General features: G+C 41.7%; 2 protein-coding genes across 2 annotated transcripts; one reads left to right on the top strand and one right to left on the bottom strand.

Annotated features, from left to right (window-relative positions):
- The first annotated feature begins 427 nt into the window (after window positions 1-427).
- Window positions 428-9,481, top strand: gdi1 (GDP dissociation inhibitor 1). Its single transcript, XM_034086983.2, has 11 exons — window positions 428-728; window positions 1,625-1,732; window positions 1,946-2,045; window positions 2,826-2,960; window positions 3,050-3,248; window positions 4,027-4,158; window positions 4,257-4,356; window positions 4,774-4,945; window positions 5,625-5,769; window positions 5,866-5,920; window positions 6,885-9,481. Exons 1-11 carry the CDS (start codon window positions 684-686, stop codon window positions 7,035-7,037), a joined length of 1,344 nt encoding a protein of 447 aa, XP_033942874.1. The 5' UTR covers window positions 428-683; the 3' UTR covers window positions 7,038-9,481.
- Window positions 9,482-9,569: 88 nt separating this feature from the next.
- On the bottom strand, window positions 9,570-18,715 carry itih6 (inter-alpha-trypsin inhibitor heavy chain family member 6). The gene is made up of 15 exons (XM_034087505.1): window positions 18,675-18,715; window positions 18,443-18,583; window positions 17,653-17,900; window positions 16,305-16,474; window positions 16,059-16,175; window positions 15,571-15,742; window positions 13,733-15,337; window positions 13,017-13,043; window positions 12,858-12,875; window positions 12,706-12,753; window positions 12,590-12,619; window positions 12,437-12,475; window positions 12,229-12,342; window positions 10,832-11,215; window positions 9,570-10,130 (listed from the first exon to the last, which is right to left on the bottom strand). The coding sequence occupies exons 1-15, from the start codon at window positions 18,713-18,715 to the stop codon at window positions 9,880-9,882; spliced, it is 3,405 nt and encodes a 1,134-aa protein (XP_033943396.1). The 3' UTR covers window positions 9,570-9,879.
- Window positions 18,716-23,603: the final 4,888 nt, after the last annotated feature.

The raw sequence follows: 23,603 nt of genomic DNA, 5'->3' as shown, positions 1-23,603 counted from the left end.
ACCCATAAGATGCATTTACAAACACTGTTAAAGAAAACATAAAACAAATAATGAAAGTTTGACATAGTTTTTCTCTATTGAAAAGGGCCTGCGTGAGTGAGGTCAGTGAAAGCAACTCCTATCCACACAGCTGTGGTGGCGGAGGGATACCACTGGCTGCATCCGCGTAACGCTGCACCTACAACTGAAAAGGAAGGATAGAAAAAGAAAATAGAGATAGCACAGACTTGTACAAAATGTATTTAAATGGAAAAACATGTTAAACTGCGAGCCAAAGTATGAAATGAAACTAAACATGTGTAAAATCGCTGGATAAAGCCACCTCACAGCGGAGGGTTTTGTATTACACCCAGCCTTTCAGTTTGAGCCCATTGTGTGGCAGGATGAGAAGAGAGGAGGATACGCACTACTTTCCGTCGCGCAATCACATTGTTCTAGAGTGCTCCACGATCAGGGCCATCTTTGGTCGTCCTCGCCGGTGACAGTGTGGACAGTTTATTCCATTGGTCATCAATGCCTGCCGATTCATAAATAATACTCAACTTTAAACAAGCCGTTTGACGCACTCTTGCAGAGAAAAGGGAGCTAGATCCCCGGTTTTTGTGGACTGTTCATTCTTTCCTTCAATACCCTACATTTCTCAAGGCAAAAAGAGGGCGAGACGGGAGAGGCGGTGATACAACATGGATGAGGAATATGATGTGATCGTTTTGGGCACCGGACTCACAGTAAGTAGTCAAACATCATTTGCTTTTACGCTAAATCGTCCCAACTTCCATATGATTGCTTTGAGTCATTTATCCTCTTGTCTATCCGAGCGCAGAAGTGAAAGTCTCCTGCATCCCAGGCTTAATGACATTAGAAAATTACAATATGATAAATGTAATTGAATGTTCTTTGACATGCATGTGTAGGAAAAGATGAAACACGGCCTCCAGGGGTTATTTTATTGTTCTCGTAGCAGCAGGATCAGGGCAGTGTTACACCCAGCAGCATCTTTTAGGCGTAACCCCACAGTGTCATGGTCCTCTTTGCATAGACAGGCCTCCATCCTGACGCAGGCCTGAGCACGGGTTTATGAAATGACAGAGCATACCCACGCCTCAATTTCCTTTACTCCTCACTCCCAATGCGACAGATACATTTAAAAGTAATATTAATCTGGGTTCCGTGAAAGTCGACATTTTCCTAGTTGTATAACAGGTATCAAATATCCTATTGAATTCATGGTCTTTTATATTTTACGATGTGATTATATAATGCTGGTGTTCTTTTTAAGAATATACATTAGTATTACTAATCAAATGATAATAAGTATTATGATGACAGTCGATACGTGGGTGAAACTATAAAATCGCGCATGCGCAGTACGTTAATTATGTCCTCCCTGCAGCCTTCTGTCATAACCTCTTCTATAAACCTATTGCCTTATCACAGACCCCACCCTTATTGTTTTTTGTTGTATTGTTATATATTTTTATGTAGCATTGCTAGAGGAGCCTGGGATTTAAGCTTTGTATTGCGTTATCCACACTGTAGCTATTCTGCATATGACAATAAAGCCTTGAATCTCTATTTTCATTTGAATTCAATGTAATTAATTATAACATTTTGTTCCATACAGGAATGCATTCTGTCCGGGATCATGTCCGTGAACGGGAAAAAGGTCCTGCACATGGACAGGAACCCCTACTATGGAGGCGAGAGCTCCTCCATCACCCCTCTGGAGGAGGTAAAGAAAAAGACACCCCCAGGGATCCATAAAAGCAAATCAATATATTTGATATCCCTCAGTACATCTCAGTTTACTCCCCGTGCCATTGTGCACCAGCTGCTGTTTTTATTGTCTTCATGTGCTCCCCGTCTAATCCTCTTGTGAGGCTTTTACATTATGCAGCTTCACAGGATGTTGTTCATGTTTCTCTTTACTGTCGATCCTCCACAGCTGTACAAGCGCTTCAGTCTTCCAGAGAGCCCGCCCGAGTCCATGGGCCGAGGAAGGGACTGGAACGTAGACCTCATCCCCAAATTCCTCATGGCCAACGGTCAGTCCCGCATCACTGGTTTTAGACACAAAGGAATGAATATCACCATAAAACTCACTCACCATGAACTGGGGAGACAGATGGACAATTCATACATGTTAGGAGTTAATGCAGGTGTTTAAACCGAAATCATCATTTCCTGTCGTTTTTAATTGTTACATCTATGGTTGTGTTTTTTTAAATAACTTTGTGATAGCACTTTTCATACACAAAAGGTTACATTAAGTACTGTTCAAACCCCAAAACAATAAAAGATAACTAAATAAAATAAACTATACAAGCCCACCCACCCTTTTAGGTAACACTCAGAGTAACACATCATTCATTATGAAACACACTTAATACCAACTGATCACAAAAAACACAAGACTGAATAAAACAAGAAGAAAATAAGAAAATATAATTCAATGAAAAGACACATTTGAAAAGTTGGCTCTTAATTGTATCAACAATTGATGATGTCTTTATACAATAGTAATGCTGCCGTCACTATTATCATCATAGTGATATTATTTTCTGTCTTATTCTAAAATTGGGAAATATAACATTATTTAGGCCGAGGCTTCAAATCGGGTCGGTGGGTTTTCTGACTCCGGCATCTTTTCTTCGGTTTTTATTAAATTGTGCAAATAAACCAAAACTGAACTGTTTATACTTATACCTATCAAATATACATTTAAAGTAAGCCTCCAGACTATCTATATGTGATGTTTCAGTCTCTGTCTTGATGCTTAAAAGGCACTTTGTGTTGATGAAAAGTGTGTGTGTGTGTGTTTGCAGGTCAGCTGGTGAAGATGCTGCTTTACACAGAAGTGACACGGTACCTGGACTTCAAAGTGGTGGAGGGCAGCTTCGTGTACAAAGGAGGAAAGATCTACAAGGTGCCGTCGACCGAAACCGAGGCACTAGCTTCAAGTAAGCCGCCCAAACATGTCTCACATATCAGGAGTATGATACTTAAATGATCATGTATTCAAAATAAAAGCTTCTGTTTGAATTTGCAGATCTGATGGGAATGTTTGAGAAGCGGAGGTTCAGGAAGTTCTTAGTCTTTGTGGCCAACTTCGATGAGAACGATCCCAAAACCTTTGAGGGCGTGGACCCCAAAACCACCGACATGAGGGAAGTCTACAAGAAGTTCGACCTCGGCCAGGATGTGATCGACTTCACCGGCCACGCCCTGGCCCTCTACAGGACGGACGAGTGAGAACAAAAGCCTTATGTCATCATCTCATCACATCAGAAATCCTTTAATGCAGCCGGAACGTTTACACAGGGGACATGCCGACGGAAGGCAAATCAAACGGGCAGATTAATAATATAAAATCAAATAAAGATGAAATAAGTAGTAGCATTATAAGAGTTGGTTAACATAGAAGAAGTTGTGAACCAGCAGCCAGTAATAACATTATTAAATTGCAAAAGTACATGTTTTACAGTTTTATTTCACAACAGTTGCTTCATTTCACAGCTGCTTTTGTTATTTTTAACATGAAATAACTAAAGAAAATATGTTGTAATGAGGGTTTTTTTCAAATGTATATGAAGTAAATGACTGCCTGATATCAAATATGAAGAATCTATTTTTAAATTAACCTGCAAACAACGATTACAATGAAAAATCAAGCTCACCGTTGTTGCGTTTAGTGAAGCATAATCTTTTTGGACATCCGTTAATATAACTCAAATACCAAGTTCTGTTTGTCATTAAACTGATAGTTATAATTGTAATAGAAACAATTAAATAATATATAAATATTTTTAAAATATAATAATAATATAATAAAATATAATTATAATACTGGTACCACTAATACTAATAATAATACAAATAATAGTAATACATAATCAATAGAAATATAATTATATACCATGATACTGTAAGATGCGTTTTCTGGCTGTGAATATTATATTAACACAATCATATATCTCTCATTGTTCTAGTTTGATCCGTATTAATCCTCTTCTGTTTCTTCCTCAGCTATCTTGACGTTCCCTGTTTGGAGACGATCAACCGCATCAAGCTGTACAGCGAGTCGCTGGCTCGATATGGGAAGAGCCCCTACCTCTACCCCCTGTACGGCCTGGGAGAGCTGCCGCAGGGATTCGCCAGGTAACTTTTATCGTTTACTTTTCATCCATCGTTCTTGATTAGCTTTAATGATACATATCCCATCATCCGTGATTCAACCGGTTTTAAACACTTTGTAGATTGAGTGCAATCTACGGAGGCACCTACATGCTGAACAAACCAGTGGAGGAGATAGTGATGGAAGACGGCCATGTTGTTGGAGTGAAGTCTGAGGGAGAGGTACGCTGATTTATTATTCTAATGTCATTACTTTTCTCTGAGGGGATAACAAGTAAGTAAGTCCTTAAAAATGCTACCACTATGTCATTTTACTTAAGTAAGATTTTGAATGCAGGACTTTGACTTCGAATCAGAGTATTTGTAACAATTCAGTATTTCTACTTTTACTTAAAGAGGCCCTATTATGCTTTTTGGGGTTTTCCTTTTGCCCTATGTTGTGCATGTCTGCAAAGGCTAACATCCGAAATGTCTCTACAGAGTTCCTCTCCCACACCTTTTGAACATTAAAGCATGTAAACATTAGAGGCATAACATGCACAAAAGGGCCTCTTTAAGTAACACTTCGAAGTACTTCTTCCACCACTGTTAATAAAGATTTGTCTAATCTAATCTTATTTATCTTCCTTCCTGCTGCAGGTGGCTCGTTGTAAGCAGCTGATCTGCGACCCCAGCTACATCCCGGATCGCGTCCGCAAGGCGGGTCAGGTGATCCGTGTGATCTGCGTCCTCAGCCACCCGATCAAAAACACTAACGACGCCAACTCCTGCCAGATCATCATTCCTCAGAACCAGGTTAACCGCAACTCAGGTGAGGATCGTCGCTCAGGTCTTAGGAACTGGAGCAGGAAGATCAGTAACAAAGATGGCCGTTCTGTTGAATGCAATTGATTAAGCCCTGGAGGAAATAAAGGAGCGCTCTTATGAGGAGAAATTAAGCAATGCTTGTCACAGTGTACAATATGCACATAGTTCTATTTTATTTACTCTTTAAAAGTACATATAATCAATGTTCTGGTATTAACAACGGATCTCTTGACTACTTGTGAAATGGTCCCTGGCGACTCTGCAGTTCCTCTCAGCTCTACGGAGATTTATTTTATCTATCGGATCACTGTTTGACTTTCTGACCAACATCTTTTCTTGGTATTTTATGCGAGAGACATGAATTAGCTTGTTTCCTTACGCGGCCAGCTGTTTTCAGGAAAACATATTTTTGAAGCTCCCTGAGCAGCACCACGAAAAGTTAGTATAGCTTTTAATGTAGTAGCTAAAGAGCCAGACAGAGCTCAAAGGATACATGTTAGAAATATCATCAGGTGCTCAAAGAGCAGTGGTGGAAAAGGTACTTCGATATTGTACTTCATTTAAAGTATCAATACTAAAGTGAATAAACACTCAAGTAATAGTCCTGCGTTCGAGGAGTACAATTACAAAAGTATTGGCATTAAAATAAACCTTTAGTACCAACATTTTTGTCAATTCTCCAGACATCTACGTGTGCATGATCTCCTACGCTCACAACGTGGCAGCCCAGGGGAAGTACATCGCCATCATCAGCACCACGGTGGAGACCGAAGAGCCCGAGGCGGAGATCGAGCCGGCGCTGGAGCTGCTGGAGCCCATCGACCAGAAGTCAGCATCTTAACAGCTTCTGATGACAAAGAGTTTTATACAAATATTTAAGTATGCTTATGAAAATACTCATTAATGTTTTGTTTTTTTGAACAGGTTTGTGGCTATCAGTGACCTGTATGAGCCCACAGATGATGGCACTGAGAGCCAGGTAAGACCTTGCTTCCAGAAAACTATAAAAAAGCTTTTGCTGAGAAAATGGAAACGATATGCTATTGTATGGATTACAAAGGAATATAATCCGGACAATCATGGTCCCATGATGAGGAACCCTACTGACTTAGATTATCCACAGACTTTTTAACTAGATGATGAATCTATCACAAGTTAGACACTTTTAGTTTTGAGGGAAATTAAAAGAAGTTTTGAGTGAAATATGTGTCACTATTAAATGCCATGGATTTCGCTGCAGATATTCAAGGTCCTAACAAGGTACCTTTCAAATGAGATTACATTCTCACTCTCAGCTTTGTGTTAGCATGCTAACAGGCTGAAGAAATTGGGTGACCAGGCTAGCACTGTCGCTAACATGGCACTGATGTGACTGTTGTTGGTCACTCCTGCGTGTTTCACAGAAACCCTCCACAGTAATGATTATAACAATAATAATAGTAGTTTAAAGGTGGGGTAGGTAAGTTTGAGAAACCGGCTCGAGATCGCTAGAATTTGAAAATACACAACCGGAGAAAATCTGCCACTTCCTCACAGAGCCCCCCCCCCCCCACACACGAACGCGCACATGACCAATGAGGGCACGAGATAAGTGTGTGCCCCGATGGAAGGCTGACAGGCAGGTAGGCCATTGTACTTTTTACAGTATTACGGCTTCTACAGATGAACATTTTTTATGGATTTTTTGTCAAAGCACTTCAGATATTCATTGCTATCGGGATGTTAAGAGCATTCCATGGAATATAACAAAAAGTGTATCTCGAGCCGGTTTCTCAAACGTACCTACCCCACCTTTAGACAGTGATGTCAGGATATATTATGACAGATATTTTATCATACCTTTCCAACCCCACTCACGTCCCTGTTCTAGTGATGTTTCCCAGTGCGCCTCAGAGTCGCTGGTGTCGCTGCCGATTCTCAGTCTGTTGTTTTATCTCTCCCAGGTCTTCGCCTCGAGCTCCTACGACGCCACCACTCACTTCGAGACCACCTGCAACGACATCAAGGACATCTACAAACGCATGACCGGCAGCGACTTTGACTTTGAGAACATGAAGCGCAAACAGAACGACGTGTTTGGGGAGGATGAGCAGTGAGCGGTAGAGAGGCTTCAGAGAGAGGGCGGGGCCTGGGAGAGGAGGCGGGGCTTAAAAGAGGCAAAAGATGAGGCAGAGGGTCCGTTAGAGGGCCTTGAAAAACCATCAGTGGGGGAGAGGGTGTGTTTCTGGCCTCAGCTGTTTGCCTCCTCTCCCTTACGTCCCTCTCTCTCTTGACACGCTCACACACACACACACACACACACACACACACACACACACACACACACACACACACACACCCCCCGCACATACACACGCTGTTCAAATACTCACACTCCTTATCTCTGTCACTGTAAAGCAGGGTTGATATGGTCTTTCATTCCATTGTAGAATTGACAGTATAACCATGTCTTAAATATTATCATTAGAGCATTTTCATTCTTTCTGTAACGTCTTTCTCCTCGTATCAGAGGTCGTCGGGTGGTTGGAAGATTGATGGCATTGAGAAGTCTGACATGAGAGACCTGTAACGGCTTGTAGTGTAGAATCCAGTTGACATGCATGCATCTTTTACACACAGTAGTATTTTACATAGACGACACTGCGGTACGAAGGCTGGGCCATTCCACGCATTGCTCCTGTCAACCCTGCTTTCACTTTTCTCTCACTTGGTCTTTTACCCGTCAAAAAAACCTGTTGGTCAGACAGTTGGTCAATGTGATGAAAGATGACATGGGCTGTCTGTCAGCTGATAGTGCTCACGTTGCAATGCTGTTGTGTTCCCTGTGCTAGCAAGCAAGCTAAGCTAACCCGTGGCTATTAACCGTTACCCCGAAAAAACAAAAAAAACAACTGTTCCTTTGTTTATCTCTGTTGTGTAATGTCAATTTGAATAGTTTACTTTCTAACATTTTTAAATTATTGAAGAGTTTTTATTTCTCTATATATTTGGTGCACATTTCACTGGCTGAAGTTATGAAGTTTACAGATCTGAGGTTGAATCCGTGGTCTTAAAGTAAAAAAAAAAAAAAAGGGAATGTCAGGGAGGCAGGAAGAGGCTTTCTCTGAAGTATTCTGGGAGATCGGGAATGAGTGAGGGAAACAAATTACGGAGATTGTTGCGATGCGAGGAAGTGTGAAGGACAAGAATGTGAATGATTTGGATTTTGGAGGTTTCACTTTTACGTGAAGAGGGTGACGACTGAAATTTCGGCTGATAGTGAAAGCACCAGAGTGTGTTCGGTTGTTTCAACCCTTGTGTGTGTCCTTTAGGTAAGTCACTTCTCCAGGGACTAAACATCCTATGACAAATTGTAGTAGTTAAATAGCGGGTACGGCTGGAGACTCCCGTAACTTTAAAAGACTTTGTAGCAAAGGTGAGAAGCCACAGTTGCAGGTGCTGCCCCACGAGAACGAACCAAGATCCTTTTATTGGTTGTAGCCTTAATTGTTGGGGTCCAGAATATGTAGACCCTTTTCAAATATGACTGCTTTGTTTTTAACTAACCGTTAGTGGCAGGTCGCTCTAGTGCCAAACATGGTGTTGCTGTTATTGGCAAAGGATGCTGACAAAGTGCAGTTTGTTGTTGTGTGTTGCTCCGCAGATCTGACTGAATACTATAGAAGGGATATTGTTTTCTATCTCTGTGTCTGTACACCTGAGCGGAGGCAGTTCCTCATATCTCACGTACAGTTAGATTGATCTGTGGCTTGCTACACAACACACAAACAGACGAGACGCCCTGATCGTTTTGATTTAAAACACTGAAAAGCAGTTCCATCTCACTTTATCCAACACAACTCTAAACATAGTTATCTCGCTGTTTGGGGTGTTGGCGTGTCTTATTGTTATGCTCTATTTATTTACACTTCACTGACGTATTGTGGAAAAGGTGTACGCCGAATATGCTATGCTAATAGATTTTGTTCTGATGATAAAAACGGAAAAGTGATGCACACCGAAATTCCTTGTTTCTGTTTGTTTGTTATTTGCTGTGTTATGTTTACCTTATTCAGCGATCATTCCAGTGCTGCATCATGATTTCATATGATTATAATACGAAACAGGTTATGACGGGAGGATAACGGCAGCAGCCATCAATTACAACCTATACAGCTGTGTGTGGTCTTCATCCTGGATACTGGAATAATGTTTACTCTTCGATATATCCGAAGCCCTCCCTTCCGTTCCCCTTCCTCGGCATCAGATATACTGTCTTCTCTTTTTTATTTATTGAAAACAAAAGCCTCATGTGTGGTCGTACTGTTTTAATTTCCATCCAGTTTGGCCTTTTTTGGAAACCACTATTGACAATATCCCTTGAAAAATTGACAAAAGATACAAATAGTTAAGGCTGAGTAGCAGAACAACTTACTGTCCTTGTTTGATCACCAGTATGTGAGCAATGCCTAATGTCTTGTGTAACAAATACAAATGAATTAAACTATGAATGAAATTATAGAAAAATAAAAAGCACATGGCAAACCTGGAAAGACCCTGATACTGTGGTGTGTTTCTTTCTTTTATCTATACATATAATAATATTTTATATACACTCTAAAAAATACAACTTACAGATACAGTTTTAATAATTACAAGAATCTGGCTTTGCCTTATAATGAATCCTCGATGTAATATAATCTGATAAATATCTGAAGTGAGTTGGTGTGTGACACATGTGGACATGTTGTGGGTGCATGCGAGCAGGAGTCTCTGTCATAGACATGCATCCAAACAACAGCACGCTTCAGTCCTCATACATCTATTGAACCATACTTCCTCATGACTCCCACCGCTCCTTACAGAAGGGCGTGGTAGAGTCCCAGTTTTCACCGCTATTATATTCTCTGTGACCCGAGGCGAGCAGCGGAGAAGGCGGAGAAGAAGACTTGGCTAGGATTACACATGCTCCACCACGTAGCTGTCGTACGGATGACCCAGGAGTCTCTCTACCTCTGCTTTGGGCACCACCCAACACATGCCCGTGTGGCGTTTCCGCACCGTGTCTTTCAGCGTCTTGTCCTGCAAGGTGACCGGCATGTGCTCCGCTCCCCACCTCAGGACCCCCCGCGCTGACACCGCCTCGTTGGGAGCTTCCTCCTGAGCATCCTGCAGCGCTGAGACTCTCATGTCAGCGTGCTGGAACTGGCCTGTTGGAGGATAGAGGACAGAGGCGGTGGGAAGTTACCGAGTGCAGTTATTCAACAATTTCAAGATTCAAGGCTGGTATTGTCATGTGTGCATAGCTACAGTGTAGTTACGACGATGAACATCTTAGGTCACAGGCTCCTCCACCAGTGCAACAACAATAAAACGGATACTAGTGCAAGTAAATAAAATAGAAATAGTGCAGAATAGTCTATATACAAGTAATTGGAATATTGATAAGTTACAACCAGATACATGTGCTAACCCTAACCCTATTGAACTGAAGTTTAAAACAGACTTGTAAAAGAAAGTTGAAACAAATTAGTACACATTATCATAGCATAACTTAGATTTGTATTTACTACCGCATTCATCAGCACATGGCACATTTATCTTGTACTCCTTTAGAGGACACTTGATCCCTATTTCGGGAAAAACTGTAGTACTTAATGCTATTACTACTAGTATGTAATATGTAATAAAATCTACTGACGCATCATTACAAACAATCAAGTCACATAATAATACATCAGCCTCAGGGTAGACTCTTCTGCAGAATGAGTACTTTAGTTTGGAAGCGTTGGGTCCTTTCGGCTGTATCTGTCGTTGCACTTAAGTAGATGGGAAGGACTTTAACTTGTACATGGCTGTATTTCTATTTGAAGTTCTGTATTCTCGATGTCAGTGAGCTTGTATGTCGTACCCAGCAGGCCTTGGGTTGCAGCGGACAGCCCTCGTCCATCCCTGATGTAGAAGCCCAGGTGAGCCATCTGCAGGTAGCTGGGGTGTTTGTACTGGTGGAACAGAACCAGGAAGCGGACGTCCCGGTCCAGCTCGATCCAGCAACTCCGGTGGTCGTCCACGGTGACCGTCACCCCCTGCCGCGTCACCGATCCCTGCTGATTGATGGGGAGATGGTCCCGCCCCTCACCTTCCACCACTACAGCGTCCACCGAGAGGGTGATCATGATGTCCCCGGAGAGCCTGGTGGCGGAGGAAATGGTGATCCGGTCGAAGTAGGTCCGGGTCCGATCCTCCACGCCGTGCTTAGAGGGAGCTCCCATGAGGTGGCCGTCCACAATGATCCCTTGAGGATGAGGAGCACACACACTTAACAATGTATTACTAACGTGGTAGTAACAAGTATTTACCTAATTTCACCTTGAATTCTTAAAGAAATCAATGTTTTTCTCACATTCTTTCCTGGTGAAGGAACATCAAGATATGGAGATAAGTCCTAATGAATTGAAGTAAATGGGTGCACTGCATTTCACAAAAAGAAAGACTATATTAAAACATCCATTTACAAGCTGTCGTATACCTTCGAGTGTCTTCCATGTGTTGTTTACCTCGTCTGATGCTCACTACTTCCCGCAGACACTTCAGATGTTCACTATAGAGCAGGGTGTCAAACTCAATTTCATCGCGGGCCACATCAGCATTATGGTTGCACTCAAAGGGCCGGTTGTAACTATATAAATATACATATAATATATATAAAATAATGTGTTAGATATTACATTATTGCCTTTGAATTGGATTATTATCGGATAGGATAATAACTTAGTAATTAACTACCAACTACGTCTGAAAGCAGAAGTCTAGGGCAAACAATAGCAAGTCTGTCCAGTGCGCATGTCACAAAACGAGATGCATTGTGGGACATGTAGTTTATGGGCAACCTGATTCTGTAAAGCGGCATGTAACCGTATATTAAAAAGGTATTATATTCTTTGCAAGCTCTTGCGGGGCCACAGAAAATGAAGTCGCGGGCCGGATGTGGCCCCCGGGCCTTGAGTTTGACACCCCTGCTATAGAGTAACGAAGAATGAACCATGAAACCAGTTGCATCCGAAATGCAAAAACGCTTGTGTCTGGGAAGTAATGAGCTTGTGTCTGGATCAGTGGTACCGTACCAGTTGTGTTGTAGTTTGTTAACCATTGTTATACGCAGCCCCAATTGATTTGAATTCATCAAGACTTTTTAGAATCGTTTTTCGCCATGGAGGCATGCAATAAAACCAAGATTAATATATTTAAAATGCCTATAAAACATGTATATCTTTACACTTAAATGAGGGATTTTATTTCCAAGCGTACCTCTCTCTGGGTCCTCCAACAGTCTGAGAACGTCATTGGCTCGGCCGTCGACAGTGAAACACAAATTCTGACGCAGCTTAGGCAGCTGGACTACAAAATGAGGATCTCCATCAACTATAAGACACAACATTTAACATTAACACAACATGAGTACAGAGAATATTTAAAATAATCTGACGGTGTAATATAATTAAAAACCAATCTTGACCTGATGAGGAGAAGACGCGAATGATGGATGGAGAACTATCTAAAAGCACAAGAGGTTAAACTCACTGACAGTCCTCCACAATGAAAGCAGTGTCTGCACAATAAGTGACATCTTATTTAAGACGTGCAGCTGTGCGTAACAGCCAGCTCTTACCGAACGATTCTGTGTCTGCAGTATCATCCCCTAGGAATAAGTCAGACGTTTTATTTATAACACTTTAGAAAGCAACTACAGAATTAAATCAACTCTTATGACAATTTAAAACTTACATGCATCATAATTGAGATCGTAGTCCACGTCATAGGTCGCATCGAAGTCTGAGAAATGGAGGGTTTGAGTTTAGGACACGCTGTGATGCTCATTTCTTTATTTTGGCAGTATAATAATTATGAATACATTAAGAATGAAGTGTGATACTCACCTTTCACAAGGTCAATATCTACAGGAGATAGAACAACATATTTACTTCCACTGTTGGCTGATTATTATGGTATATCCTAATGAAACAGCTGTATCTAATTACATTTGATTAGATAAATGTGAATAATAGTTTAGAAAAAAACATATAATTCAGTGTTACCTTTCCTCTGAATGAAAGTAGAGACATCTGGTGGAGAGAAGAAGAACATTCAATGGGGAAAACATGAATAGTCTGCACACTAAGAGGACATGTTCTGCTCATGTTCAGGTTGTGTCTCCACTGGGACATGTCTCCATGCTTTAATGTTCAGAAAGCTCTTTATTTTTCTCATACTGCCTGTGCTGCAGCTCCTCTTTTCACCCTCTGTCTGAAACCAGAGCCCAGTCTGCTCTGATTGGTTAGCTGGCCGGCTCTGTTGTGATTGGTCAACCGCTTAGAGATGTCCCGCCCCTTAGGCTATCACGTACAATGTGTTGGAGCGCTAGCCAATAGAAGCTTGAGTGTTACATAGTGATGTCACTATGTTCCTGATCTAAACAAAGGAGTCCAGTGGAGGAGTTTCAGGCACTGGGGGGAGTGTAGCCTTTGCTTTCACAAAAAACTAAATAACACACTGCAGGAAAGGTGTTTCATATTCCATGTAAATACAGCTATCTTTTACTATATATTTTTATATATTTGTTTATGTTATTATAGTTTCTTCAAATAGCTTTCTACCTGTGTTTTTACATTTGTTTTATTTTGATGTATGCTCCACAACACAAAGTCAAATTCCTCGTATGTGCTAACCTACCTGGCAATACACTTGTTCCTGATTCTTTCATATTTAGCTTGTACTGCAACTTGATGTATGACTGTGCATCATTTTGAATTACCCAGAAGCCCTGCTGCCTCCCACAAACGTGGCCCTTCTGTTACACCAGGCATGGGAGCGAAGGTGGCCGACACAAAGGTGGCGATGCTCAGCTCGGTGTCGCTGTGGTCGTCCACGCTGGGCGCCGGCACCGGGGTGGGGGAGGTGAGCACAGAGGATGCCTCGGGCGGGGGGGTGGTGATGTCAGGCACAGGTGGAGCAGAGGTGGCGCTGGTCTCCGCCTCTAGCGAGGGAACGGTCACTCTGACAGGAGGCAGGGTCGTTCTCACTGTACTGGGCTGTGGGGTAAGGGGTTTCCCAGGCAGGAGAGCAGGGTCGGTTCGGACTGAGCTGGGTGGAGGCGTGGTGCTGGTGGTGAACACTGTGGTGGTTGTGGGAGTTGTTTTCACCACAGTTGGATAAAGGGTGGAGACCTTTCCGGGTGCAGGGGGTGCCGCTGTTTTTAAAGCATCCAGCAGGGAGGTGTGTGTCTTACCGCCAGGAAGAGGAGAGGCCGTTTTGGATTCATTTTGGGAAGGGGTTGGCTTTTTCCCAGAGATTGGAGCAGGGGCCGTTTTCACAGAGGTGGGACTTGATGTGGTTGTGGCTTTCTTTGAAGGTGAAACTCCTACTTTTGCAGTGGAAGTTGGTAGAAGGACTTTCTTTGTTTGCTTTTGAGATGGCTGAGGAGGGTCTGGTTTTGTTTTAGGCTTTGTGTTCGAACTGAGCTTCTTCACAGCTAATATTCTGATGGCGGCAGTAGTAGTCGCTCGCGTGGTTGTAGTCGCTGCTGTTGTGGTTGTAGTCGCTGCGGCGGTGGGTTTTACCGTGGTTGGAGTTTCTTCATCTGCATCGGGCTTAACCACAACTAAAGAAGTGACCGGTGTTACAAAGTTATATTTCAGGGAAAGGTTTGTGGCCTTGTCTGCCAGTATCCTCTGAGTTGCAGGGTCAGTTGCGCTCAGTTTTGCCAGCAGCAGCTCTTTGATGGTGAAATACGCCCAGAGGCGGTGCACGAAGGTGGAGATTCCTTCCGAGCCTGCAGAGCACTCGACTGAATCTGCACTCCCGTTGCCTTTTGCGTGGGAAATCAACACCTCGTTTTCCAACTCGATGCGTTGTTTTGAATCAGTGGCGGACATTGACACCTTAAAATCCTTCAGCCCTGGTTTCACCCTCCCAGCCACCACCAGCTCTGAGCCTCGGAAGTAGTTTGGGAACATGGAGCGGGTGATGTCAAACGCCTGATCGTCCAGATACGACAGCTGGATGTCTGATAGCAGAGGACTCGCCACTTCATCGTAGAAACCCTTGAGCTGCAGGGCTGCGTCGGCGTCCTCGTAAACCATCCTCGCCACGCCGCGGTTATCCAGAGCGAGGCGTTTCAGGAGGAGGAAGTCTGCGTCGTCTCCAAAGGCGAGGCCGAACAGAGACGAGGAGCCCAGAGCTTTCTTGGCGTTGCTGAGGATGGTGTCGCCGGTCGTTACTCCGATGGTTGCCTCCCCATCAGTGAGGAAGATAACCAGAGGGACACGTCGGGATGAGAGGTGGCTGGAGGAAGAGGAGGAGGAAGATGAAGGGTTGACCAGCTGGGCAGCGGAGAGCAGAGCTGCGTTGATGTTCGTCCCTGATAGAGAAAAAAAGTAAGAATAATATTTTTTTTGTATTAAAGGCACCTTGTAAAACCCAAGGAAACCAGACAAAGGATCACAAAATAAAATACAGAAAGAAAAAGCAGGCATGGATGTGGGAAAGGAAGTAGCCTTGATGAAATAAACTGGGAGACCAAATTGAGTAGGCTGAAGGATTAGTGTTGAAAGAAGAAAAAACTAAGAAAAGTTGGACACAATTATATCTCACATCCTTCTGCAATAATCCTCTTCACAAAGTCTTTGGCGTCTCGTACGTTCTGCCTAGTCGCCCGAACTGTCCGTCCTTTCTTCCAGGTGTGAACTTTGTCTGAGAAGGTGATGATGTTGAAGTGGTCTCCCTCTCTCAGGTCCCCGAGAATAGTGCTCATGGCCTGCTTCGTCTACTGACAGAAATACTTTGAATTATTGACAGAAATCCAGCAAATATGTTTTTTATCAAGCAACTGTCCTTATCACAGAACTGTATTGATTGATCGATTTTCTTGGATGATTGAAAAAAGACTGCAGTCAGTCATTGAAAATCACAGAGGATTAAAACTCAGCTATGCAAAAAGGATTATTTCTATTGAGGAAAAGACAAGAAGTACAAACAATATAATTGACAATGAAATGCAAAGCAGCAGGGAAGCGATGTGAGCATGCTCTTGTATTCTTGGTCATAAAAAGTTACGGTGTGGATGAGACTGTCAACTTTACCTGTTTGATCTTAGTGCCTATCATTGAGCCACTGACATCAATGACAAAAATAACATCCTTAGGGACCACAGGAAGTCCTCTGGGTGCAAAGTAATGCACAAAATACCCATCATACACCTGAGAGAGGGTGGAAACACACAATTCATTGGGGAGAAAACCACTTTAACTGTCACTAAAAACACATTTATATATTTTGAAAAGCAAGAACATTCTTTAAAAAGGCAGAAATAAAAAGACGCTCCTGACCTGGACTTCACCCATGAGGTCTCTGAGCTCCACGTCATACTGGAGGATGAAGTCTGCGTTGAGGCCGTTGGACGAGATGCTGTTCTGCTGCTGTATAGTGGGACTGTAGCGGACACGAGCACAGTTTGTGTTCTGCTCAACCTGAGTGGAGGCCGGGGCTTCTGCATCGCCTGATGGTAAGGAGCGCATGGTTTAATCCATGGAGAAGTCATCCAAAATGTTTACATAAAGACCTACATCAAAGAGGACACAGGCCTGGAGACATGCGCGTAGAAGAAGAGCAGGGGTCAACCATTTGAACATAATGCTCCCACACTTCAGTCTAATCTAATAATTAAGTGCAATTTTAATGTATCTATTATTTATTTATGTACATATTCCCTTTTTTTAAGTCCCATTTATTGTTTTTATAGTGTCTTGTTGTTTTTATATTGTCTTGTTGTTGCGTGTTGGCACCTTGAGTCTGTTGTAATTTCGTTGTACTTGTACAATGACAAATAAAAGTTCTATCTATCTATAACAACGTTTCAGTACACAGACCTTTCTCAGGTTATTTAAAATGGATTATATATTATTTGTGCAAAAACCTGATGAAGGTCTGGGTATGGATACCTTAATATTAAATAACCCCTTCTGACTGTAAGTGAAGAAGACAGCGAGTGGGAGTCTTTAAATCTCTTTAAGCAAACAATTCCACCAGAAATAGTTTGACATTTTACGAAATCTGGTTATTTGCTTTGTTGCAGAGTAAGTTGAGAACACAGACACCACCCAAGTCTGTAGGATCAATATGAAACTACAGCCAGAAGAAAGCTATCCTGGACTGGAAACAGATATGGCTGGATAAAGGTAAGATCAATTGCTTATCAGAACCGCTAAGGCACTCGTAACTTTATATCTGGGTTGTACCCAAATTAAAAGCATGAAAGACTAACTAGCAGTGGTTTTATAGGAGAGAAAAAACATCCTGGGGTTTCCTGGCTACCTAACAGTAACAACAATATATTGTTTCTAGTTGTTTCCATTTGTTTCCTGTTATTATGCTAAGCTAAGCTAAACAGCTAAATTTTCTCATTAACCACTAAGAAAATAAGCGTATTCCCCAAAAAGTTAAACTATTCCCTTAAATTCAGATTTTGACAAATATAATTCATTATATCATTGATTCAACCAGGAAGTCTATTGAGATTGTTTCTTCTGCACTTGCTTTAAACAAGTGATGGTTGCTACCAGGTGGTGTGTACTTTACATCAGTCTAAGAGCATTGAAGGGCTCTGCTCTGAAAGTTGCTAATCCCAATGAACCATCTGAAATACATCAAAACAGGTAATAACTCATCATATGTGACCTTGAGCGGTGTTGGAGAGCAGCCGGCTCGTCCTGAGAGGAAAGGCTTTGAGGAAACTGATGCCCGTCCTCTCCGTTATACTGACGTCTAACGAGAGGTTCTGCACAGGCTGACCCGGCCTCAGACCCAGACTGAGCTCATAGCGGCCGAGGCGTCGAGGCAGCAGCTCCTCGTAGGTCAGGGAGAAGGAAACCCGAGCTCCAGACGGCACGCTCACCGCCACGCGGAACTTCTCAATCTCTCGCTCTCTGAAACATAGCAAAAGAAGTCAAAGGAAAACTCATAATATCGGATTGGATGTCAGTGTCCTCTTTAAAAACGGTCTACATTACAAGTAAACACTTTAAGCACTGAATGTAAGAAAGGTGGTCTTGGTGGGCTCATAGCCTACAAGTGTCCTTTATTTAAGTAAAAGTACTAGTACCATACTATAAAAACACTTCACTACAAAGTACTGAATTCAAAATCTAACATAACTAAAAGTACTATCAGCAAATTGTACTAAAATAATCAAAAGTGTTTTACTTTGGATGTTTTTGGATTAATATTACTGCTTCATAGGCGTACAGTATGTTGCATTTTAGTGCTGTAGATGTTGATGATCGCGCTAACTCCTTTATATATTGTTGGATAGTTAAAGGCATCATATTCTAAAAGATTCTTTTATTCTTGCAAGTATCTCACAAAAGACAACTTTTTACGAGATTCACAGACATATTTTTTAACTGTAGAAGATGCATTACGTAACTGATCAGGGTGAGGAAGTTAAAGAACACATTCTGGTACTGACTTGGTCGCAACGAGCCCGGCTGTTTTCCCTTGCTTCTTAGCAGCATCGTAAATGTTCCTGGCAGCGGCTCTCTCCGTCACCTGGCCCACATACACCTTGCCATTGGAGGTGCTAATGGGAATAAGAAGAAGAAACAGCGCTCTGTGTGACTCACAGTAGCCGGATTATATTTCAGTCAGAAACACGCCTGGCCTGCATTGAGCTGCTCAGCGTGATTCACTTTATTTTCCACCTTGTATTTCCATTGCCATCACAAAGCCGCTTCACAAACATGTTATAAATGGAGTTCATAACATCTGAATGCGAGGTGTGGGTCGTAAACAGGGCGAGTGCGAAAATAGTAATTTCCCTCTAAAAACAGCATTAATGAAGAGAGATCCTGCGGGCCGGTGACGCTGCGGAGGGAGCGCCGCCGTGTGCAACACCCGGCAAAATCCCAACCAAAACCTCCGCTCAAGAGGCATCCAACTCACACACTTCCTAGACTCTCGGTGACCGCGGATGACACGTGACGAGGTGCTAAATTAAGGTCACGTCCTTTGAACAAATATATCCAAAGAGAAAAAACATCAAGGGCTAACTCAAATAAACCCTCAGGCTTGAAGCAAGTCCTGTTTGAGAAACAGAGCAAAGTGGAAAATGGAGGCGCTTGTATTTATAGTGTGGCTGGTTAAAGGAGCGGCTGCACATCAGTGAGCGACACACTGAACACAGAGGTCTCAGTTTCACACACAGCAATGCCAAAGAACTAACACATTTGCCACAGCTTTTTCTCTCTCTTTTACCTTTTGGGGTATTTGGTGATGTAGGAGACATTTCTTAACGCTTACGTAAAGGACACCTAAGAAGTAGGAGACATTTCTTAACGCTTAAAGGACAGCTAAGATGTAGGAGACATTTCTTAACGCTTAAAGGACACCTAAGATGTAGGAGACATTTCTTAACGCTTACGTAAAGGACGCCTAAGAAGTAGGAGACATTTCTTAACGCTTAAAGGACAACTAAGATGTAGGAGACATTTCTTAACGCTTAAAGGACACCTAAGATGTAGGAGACATTTCTTAACGCTTACGTAAAGGACACCTAAGAAGTGGGAGACATTTCTTAACGCTTAAAGGACACCTAAGATGTAGGAGACATTTATTAACGCTTAAAGGACACCTAAGATGTAGGAGACATTTCTTAACGCTTACGTAAAGGACACCTAAGAAGTAGGAGACATTTCTTAACGTTTAAAGGACAACTAAGATGTAGGAGACATTTCTTAACGCTTAAAGGACACCTAAGATGTAGGAGACATTTCTTAACGCTTACGTAAAGGACACCTAAGAAGTAGGAGACATTTCCTAATGCTTAAAGGACACCTAAGAAGTAGGAGACATTTCTTAACGCTTACATAAAGGACACCTAAGAAGTAGGAGACATTTCCTAACGCTTAAAGGACACCTAAGATGTAGGAGACATTTCTTAACGCTTAAAGGACGCCTAAGAAGTAGGAGACATTTCTTAACGCTTACGTAAAGGACACCTAAGATGTAGGAGACATTTCTTAACGCTTAAAGGACACCTAAGAAGTAGGAGACATTTCTTAACGCTTACGTAAAGGACACCTAAGATGTAGGAGACATTTCTTAACGCTTAAAGGACACCTAAGATGTAGGAGACATTTCTTAACGCTTAAAGGACACCTAAGATGTAGGAGACATTTCTTAACGCTTACGTAAAGGACACCTAAGAAGTAGGAGACATTTCTTAACGCTTAAAGGACAACTAAGATGTAGGAGACATTTCTTAACGCTTAAAGGACACCTAAGATGTAGGAGACATTTCTTAACACTTACGTAAAGGACACCTAAGAAGTAGGAGACATTTCCTAATGCTTAAAGGACACCTAAGAAGTAGGAGACATTTCTTAACGCTTACATAAAGGACACCTAAGAAGTAGGAGACATTTCCTAACGCTTAAAGGACACCTAAGATGTAGGAGACATTTCTTAACGCTTAAAGGACACCTAAGAAGTAGGAGACATTTCTTAACGCTTACGTAAAGGACACCTAAGATGTAGGAGACATTTCTTAACGCTTAAAGGACACCTAAGAAGTAGGAGACATTTCTTAACGCTTACGTAAAGGACACCTAAGATGTAGGAGACATTTCTTAACGCTTAAAGGACACCTAAGATGTAGGAGACATTTCTTAACGCTTAAAGGACACCTAAGATGTAGGAGACATTTCTTAACGCTTACGTAAAGGACACCTAAGAAGTAGGAGACATTTCTTAACGCTTAAAGGACAACTAAGATGTAGGAGACATTTCTTAACGCTTAAAGGACACCTAAGATGTAGGAGACATTTCTTAACACTTACGTAAAGGACACCTAAGAAGTAGGAGACATTTCCTAATGCTTAAAGGACACCTAAGAAGTAGGAGACATTTCTTAACGCTTACATAAAGGACACCTAAGAAGTAGGAGACATTTCCTAACGCTTAAAGGACACCTAAGATGTAGGAGACATTTCTTAACGCTTAAAGGACACCTAAGAAGTAGGAGACATTTCTTAACGCTTACGTAAAGGACACCTAAGATGTAGGAGACATTTCTTAACGCTTAAAGGACACCTAAGATGTAGGAGACATTTCTTAACGCTTAAAGGACACCTAAGATGTAGGAGACATTTCTTAACACTTACGTAAAGGACACCTAAGAAGTAGGAGACATTTCCTAATGCTTAAAGGACACCTAAGAAGTAGGAGACATTTCTTAACGCTTACATAAAGGACACCTAAGAAGTAGGAGACATTTCCTAACGCTTAAAGGACACCTAAGATGTAGGAGACATTTCTTAACGCTTAAAGGACACCTAAGAAGTAGGAGACATTTCTTAACGCTTACGTAAAGGACACCTAAGATGTAGGAGACATTTCTTAACGCTTAAAGGACACCTAAGAAGTAGGAGACATTTCTTAACGCTTACGTAAAGGACACCTAAGATGTAGGAGACATTTCTTAACGCTTAAAGGACACCTAAGATGTAGGAGACATTTCTTAACGCTTAAAGGACACCTAAGATGTAGGAGACATTTCTTAACGCTTACGTAAAGGACACCTAAGAAGTAGGAGACATTTCTTAACGCTTAAAGGACAACTAAGATGTAGGAGACATTTCTTAACGCTTAAAGGACACCTAAGATGTAGGAGACATTTCTTAACACTTACGTAAAGGACACCTAAGAAGTAGGAGACATTTCCTAATGCTTAAAGGACACCTAAGAAGTAGGAGACATTTCTTAACGCTTACATAAAGGACACCTAAGAAGTAGGAGACATTTCCTAACGCTTAAAGGACACCTAAGATGTAGGAGACATTTCTTAACGCTTAAAGGACACCTAAGAAGTAGGAGACATTTCTTAACGCTTACGTAAAGGACACCTAAGATGTAGGAGACATTTCTTAACGCTTAAAGGACACCTAAGATGTAGGAGACATTTCTTAACGCTTAAAGGACACCTAAGATGTAGGAGACATTTCTTAACGCTTACGTAAGGACACCTAAGAAGTAGGAGACATTTCTTAACGCTTAAAGGACAACTAAGATGTAGGAGACATTTCTTAACGCTTAAAGGACACCTAAGATGTAGGAGACATTTCTTAACACTTACGTAAAGGACACCTAAGAAGTAGGAGACATTTCCTAATGCTTAAAGGACACCTAAGAAGTAGGAGACATTTCTTAACGCTTACATAAAGGACACCTAAGAAGTAGGAGACATTTCCTAACGCTTAAAGGACACCTAAGATGTAGGAGACATTTCTTAACGCTTAAAGGACACCTAAGAAGTAGGAGACATTTCTTAACGCTTACGTAAAGGACACCTAAGATGTAGGAGACATTACTTAACGCTTAAAGGACACCTAAGAAGTAGGAGACATTTCTTAACGCTTACGTAAAGGACACCTAAGATGTAGGAGACATTTCTTAACGCTTAAAGGACACCTAAGATGTAGGAGACATTTCTTAACGCTTAAAGGACACCTAAGATGTAGGAGACATTTCTTAACGCTTACGTAAAGGACACCTAAGAAGTAGGAGACATTTCTTAACGCTTAAAGGACAACTAAGATGTAGGAGACATTTCTTAACGCTTAAAGGACACCTAAGATGTAGGAGACATTTCTTAACACTTACGTAAAGGACACCTAAGAAGTAGGAGACATTTCCTAATGCTTAAAGGACACCTAAGATGTAGGAGACATTTATTAACGCTTACGTAAAGGACACCTAAGATGTAGGAGACATTTCTTAACGCTTACGTAAAGGACACCTAAGATGTAGGAGACATTTCTTAACGCTTAAAGGACACCTAAGATGTAGGAGACATTTCTTAATGCTTAAAGGACACCTAAGATGTAGGAGACATTTATTAACGCTTAAAGGACACCTAAGAAGTAGGAGACATTTCTTAACGCTTACGTAAAGGACACCTAAGATGTAGGAGACATTTCTTAATGCTTAAAGGACACCTAAGATGTAGGAGACATTTATTAACGCTTAAAGGACACCTAAGAAGTAGGAGACATTTCTTAATGCTTACGTAAAGGACACCTAAGATGTAGGAGACATTTCTTAATGCTTAAAGGACACCTAAGATGTAGGAGACATTTATTAACGCTTAAAGGACACCTAAGAAGTAGGAGACATTTCTTAACGCTTACGTAAAGGACACCTAAGATGTAGGAGACATTTCTTAATGCTTAAAGGACACCTAAGATGTAGGAGACATTTATTAACGCTTAAAGGACACCTAAGAAGTAGGAGACATTTCTTAACGCTTACGTAAAGGACACCTAAGATGTAGGAGACATTTCTTAATGCTTAAAGAACACCTAAGATGTAGGAGACATTTCTTAACGCTTAAAGGACACCTAAGATGTAGGAGACATTTCTTAACGCTTACGTAAAGGACACCTAAGAAGTAGGAGACATTTCTTAACGCTTAAAGGACACCTAAGATGTAGGAGACATTTCTTAACGCTTAAAGGACACCTAAGAAGTAGGAGACATTTCTTAACGCTTACGTAAAGGACACCTAAGATGTAGGAGACATTTCTTAACGCTTAAAGGACACCTAAGATGTAGGAGACATTGCTTAACGCTTA

This window comes from Pseudochaenichthys georgianus, chromosome 7 (assembly GCF_902827115.2).
Source record: "Pseudochaenichthys georgianus chromosome 7, fPseGeo1.2, whole genome shotgun sequence".
NCBI lineage: Eukaryota > Metazoa > Chordata > Actinopteri > Perciformes > Channichthyidae > Pseudochaenichthys > Pseudochaenichthys georgianus.
The sequence above is the reverse complement of the archived record's forward strand: the minus strand, read 5'-3'. Positions and strand labels throughout refer to the sequence as shown.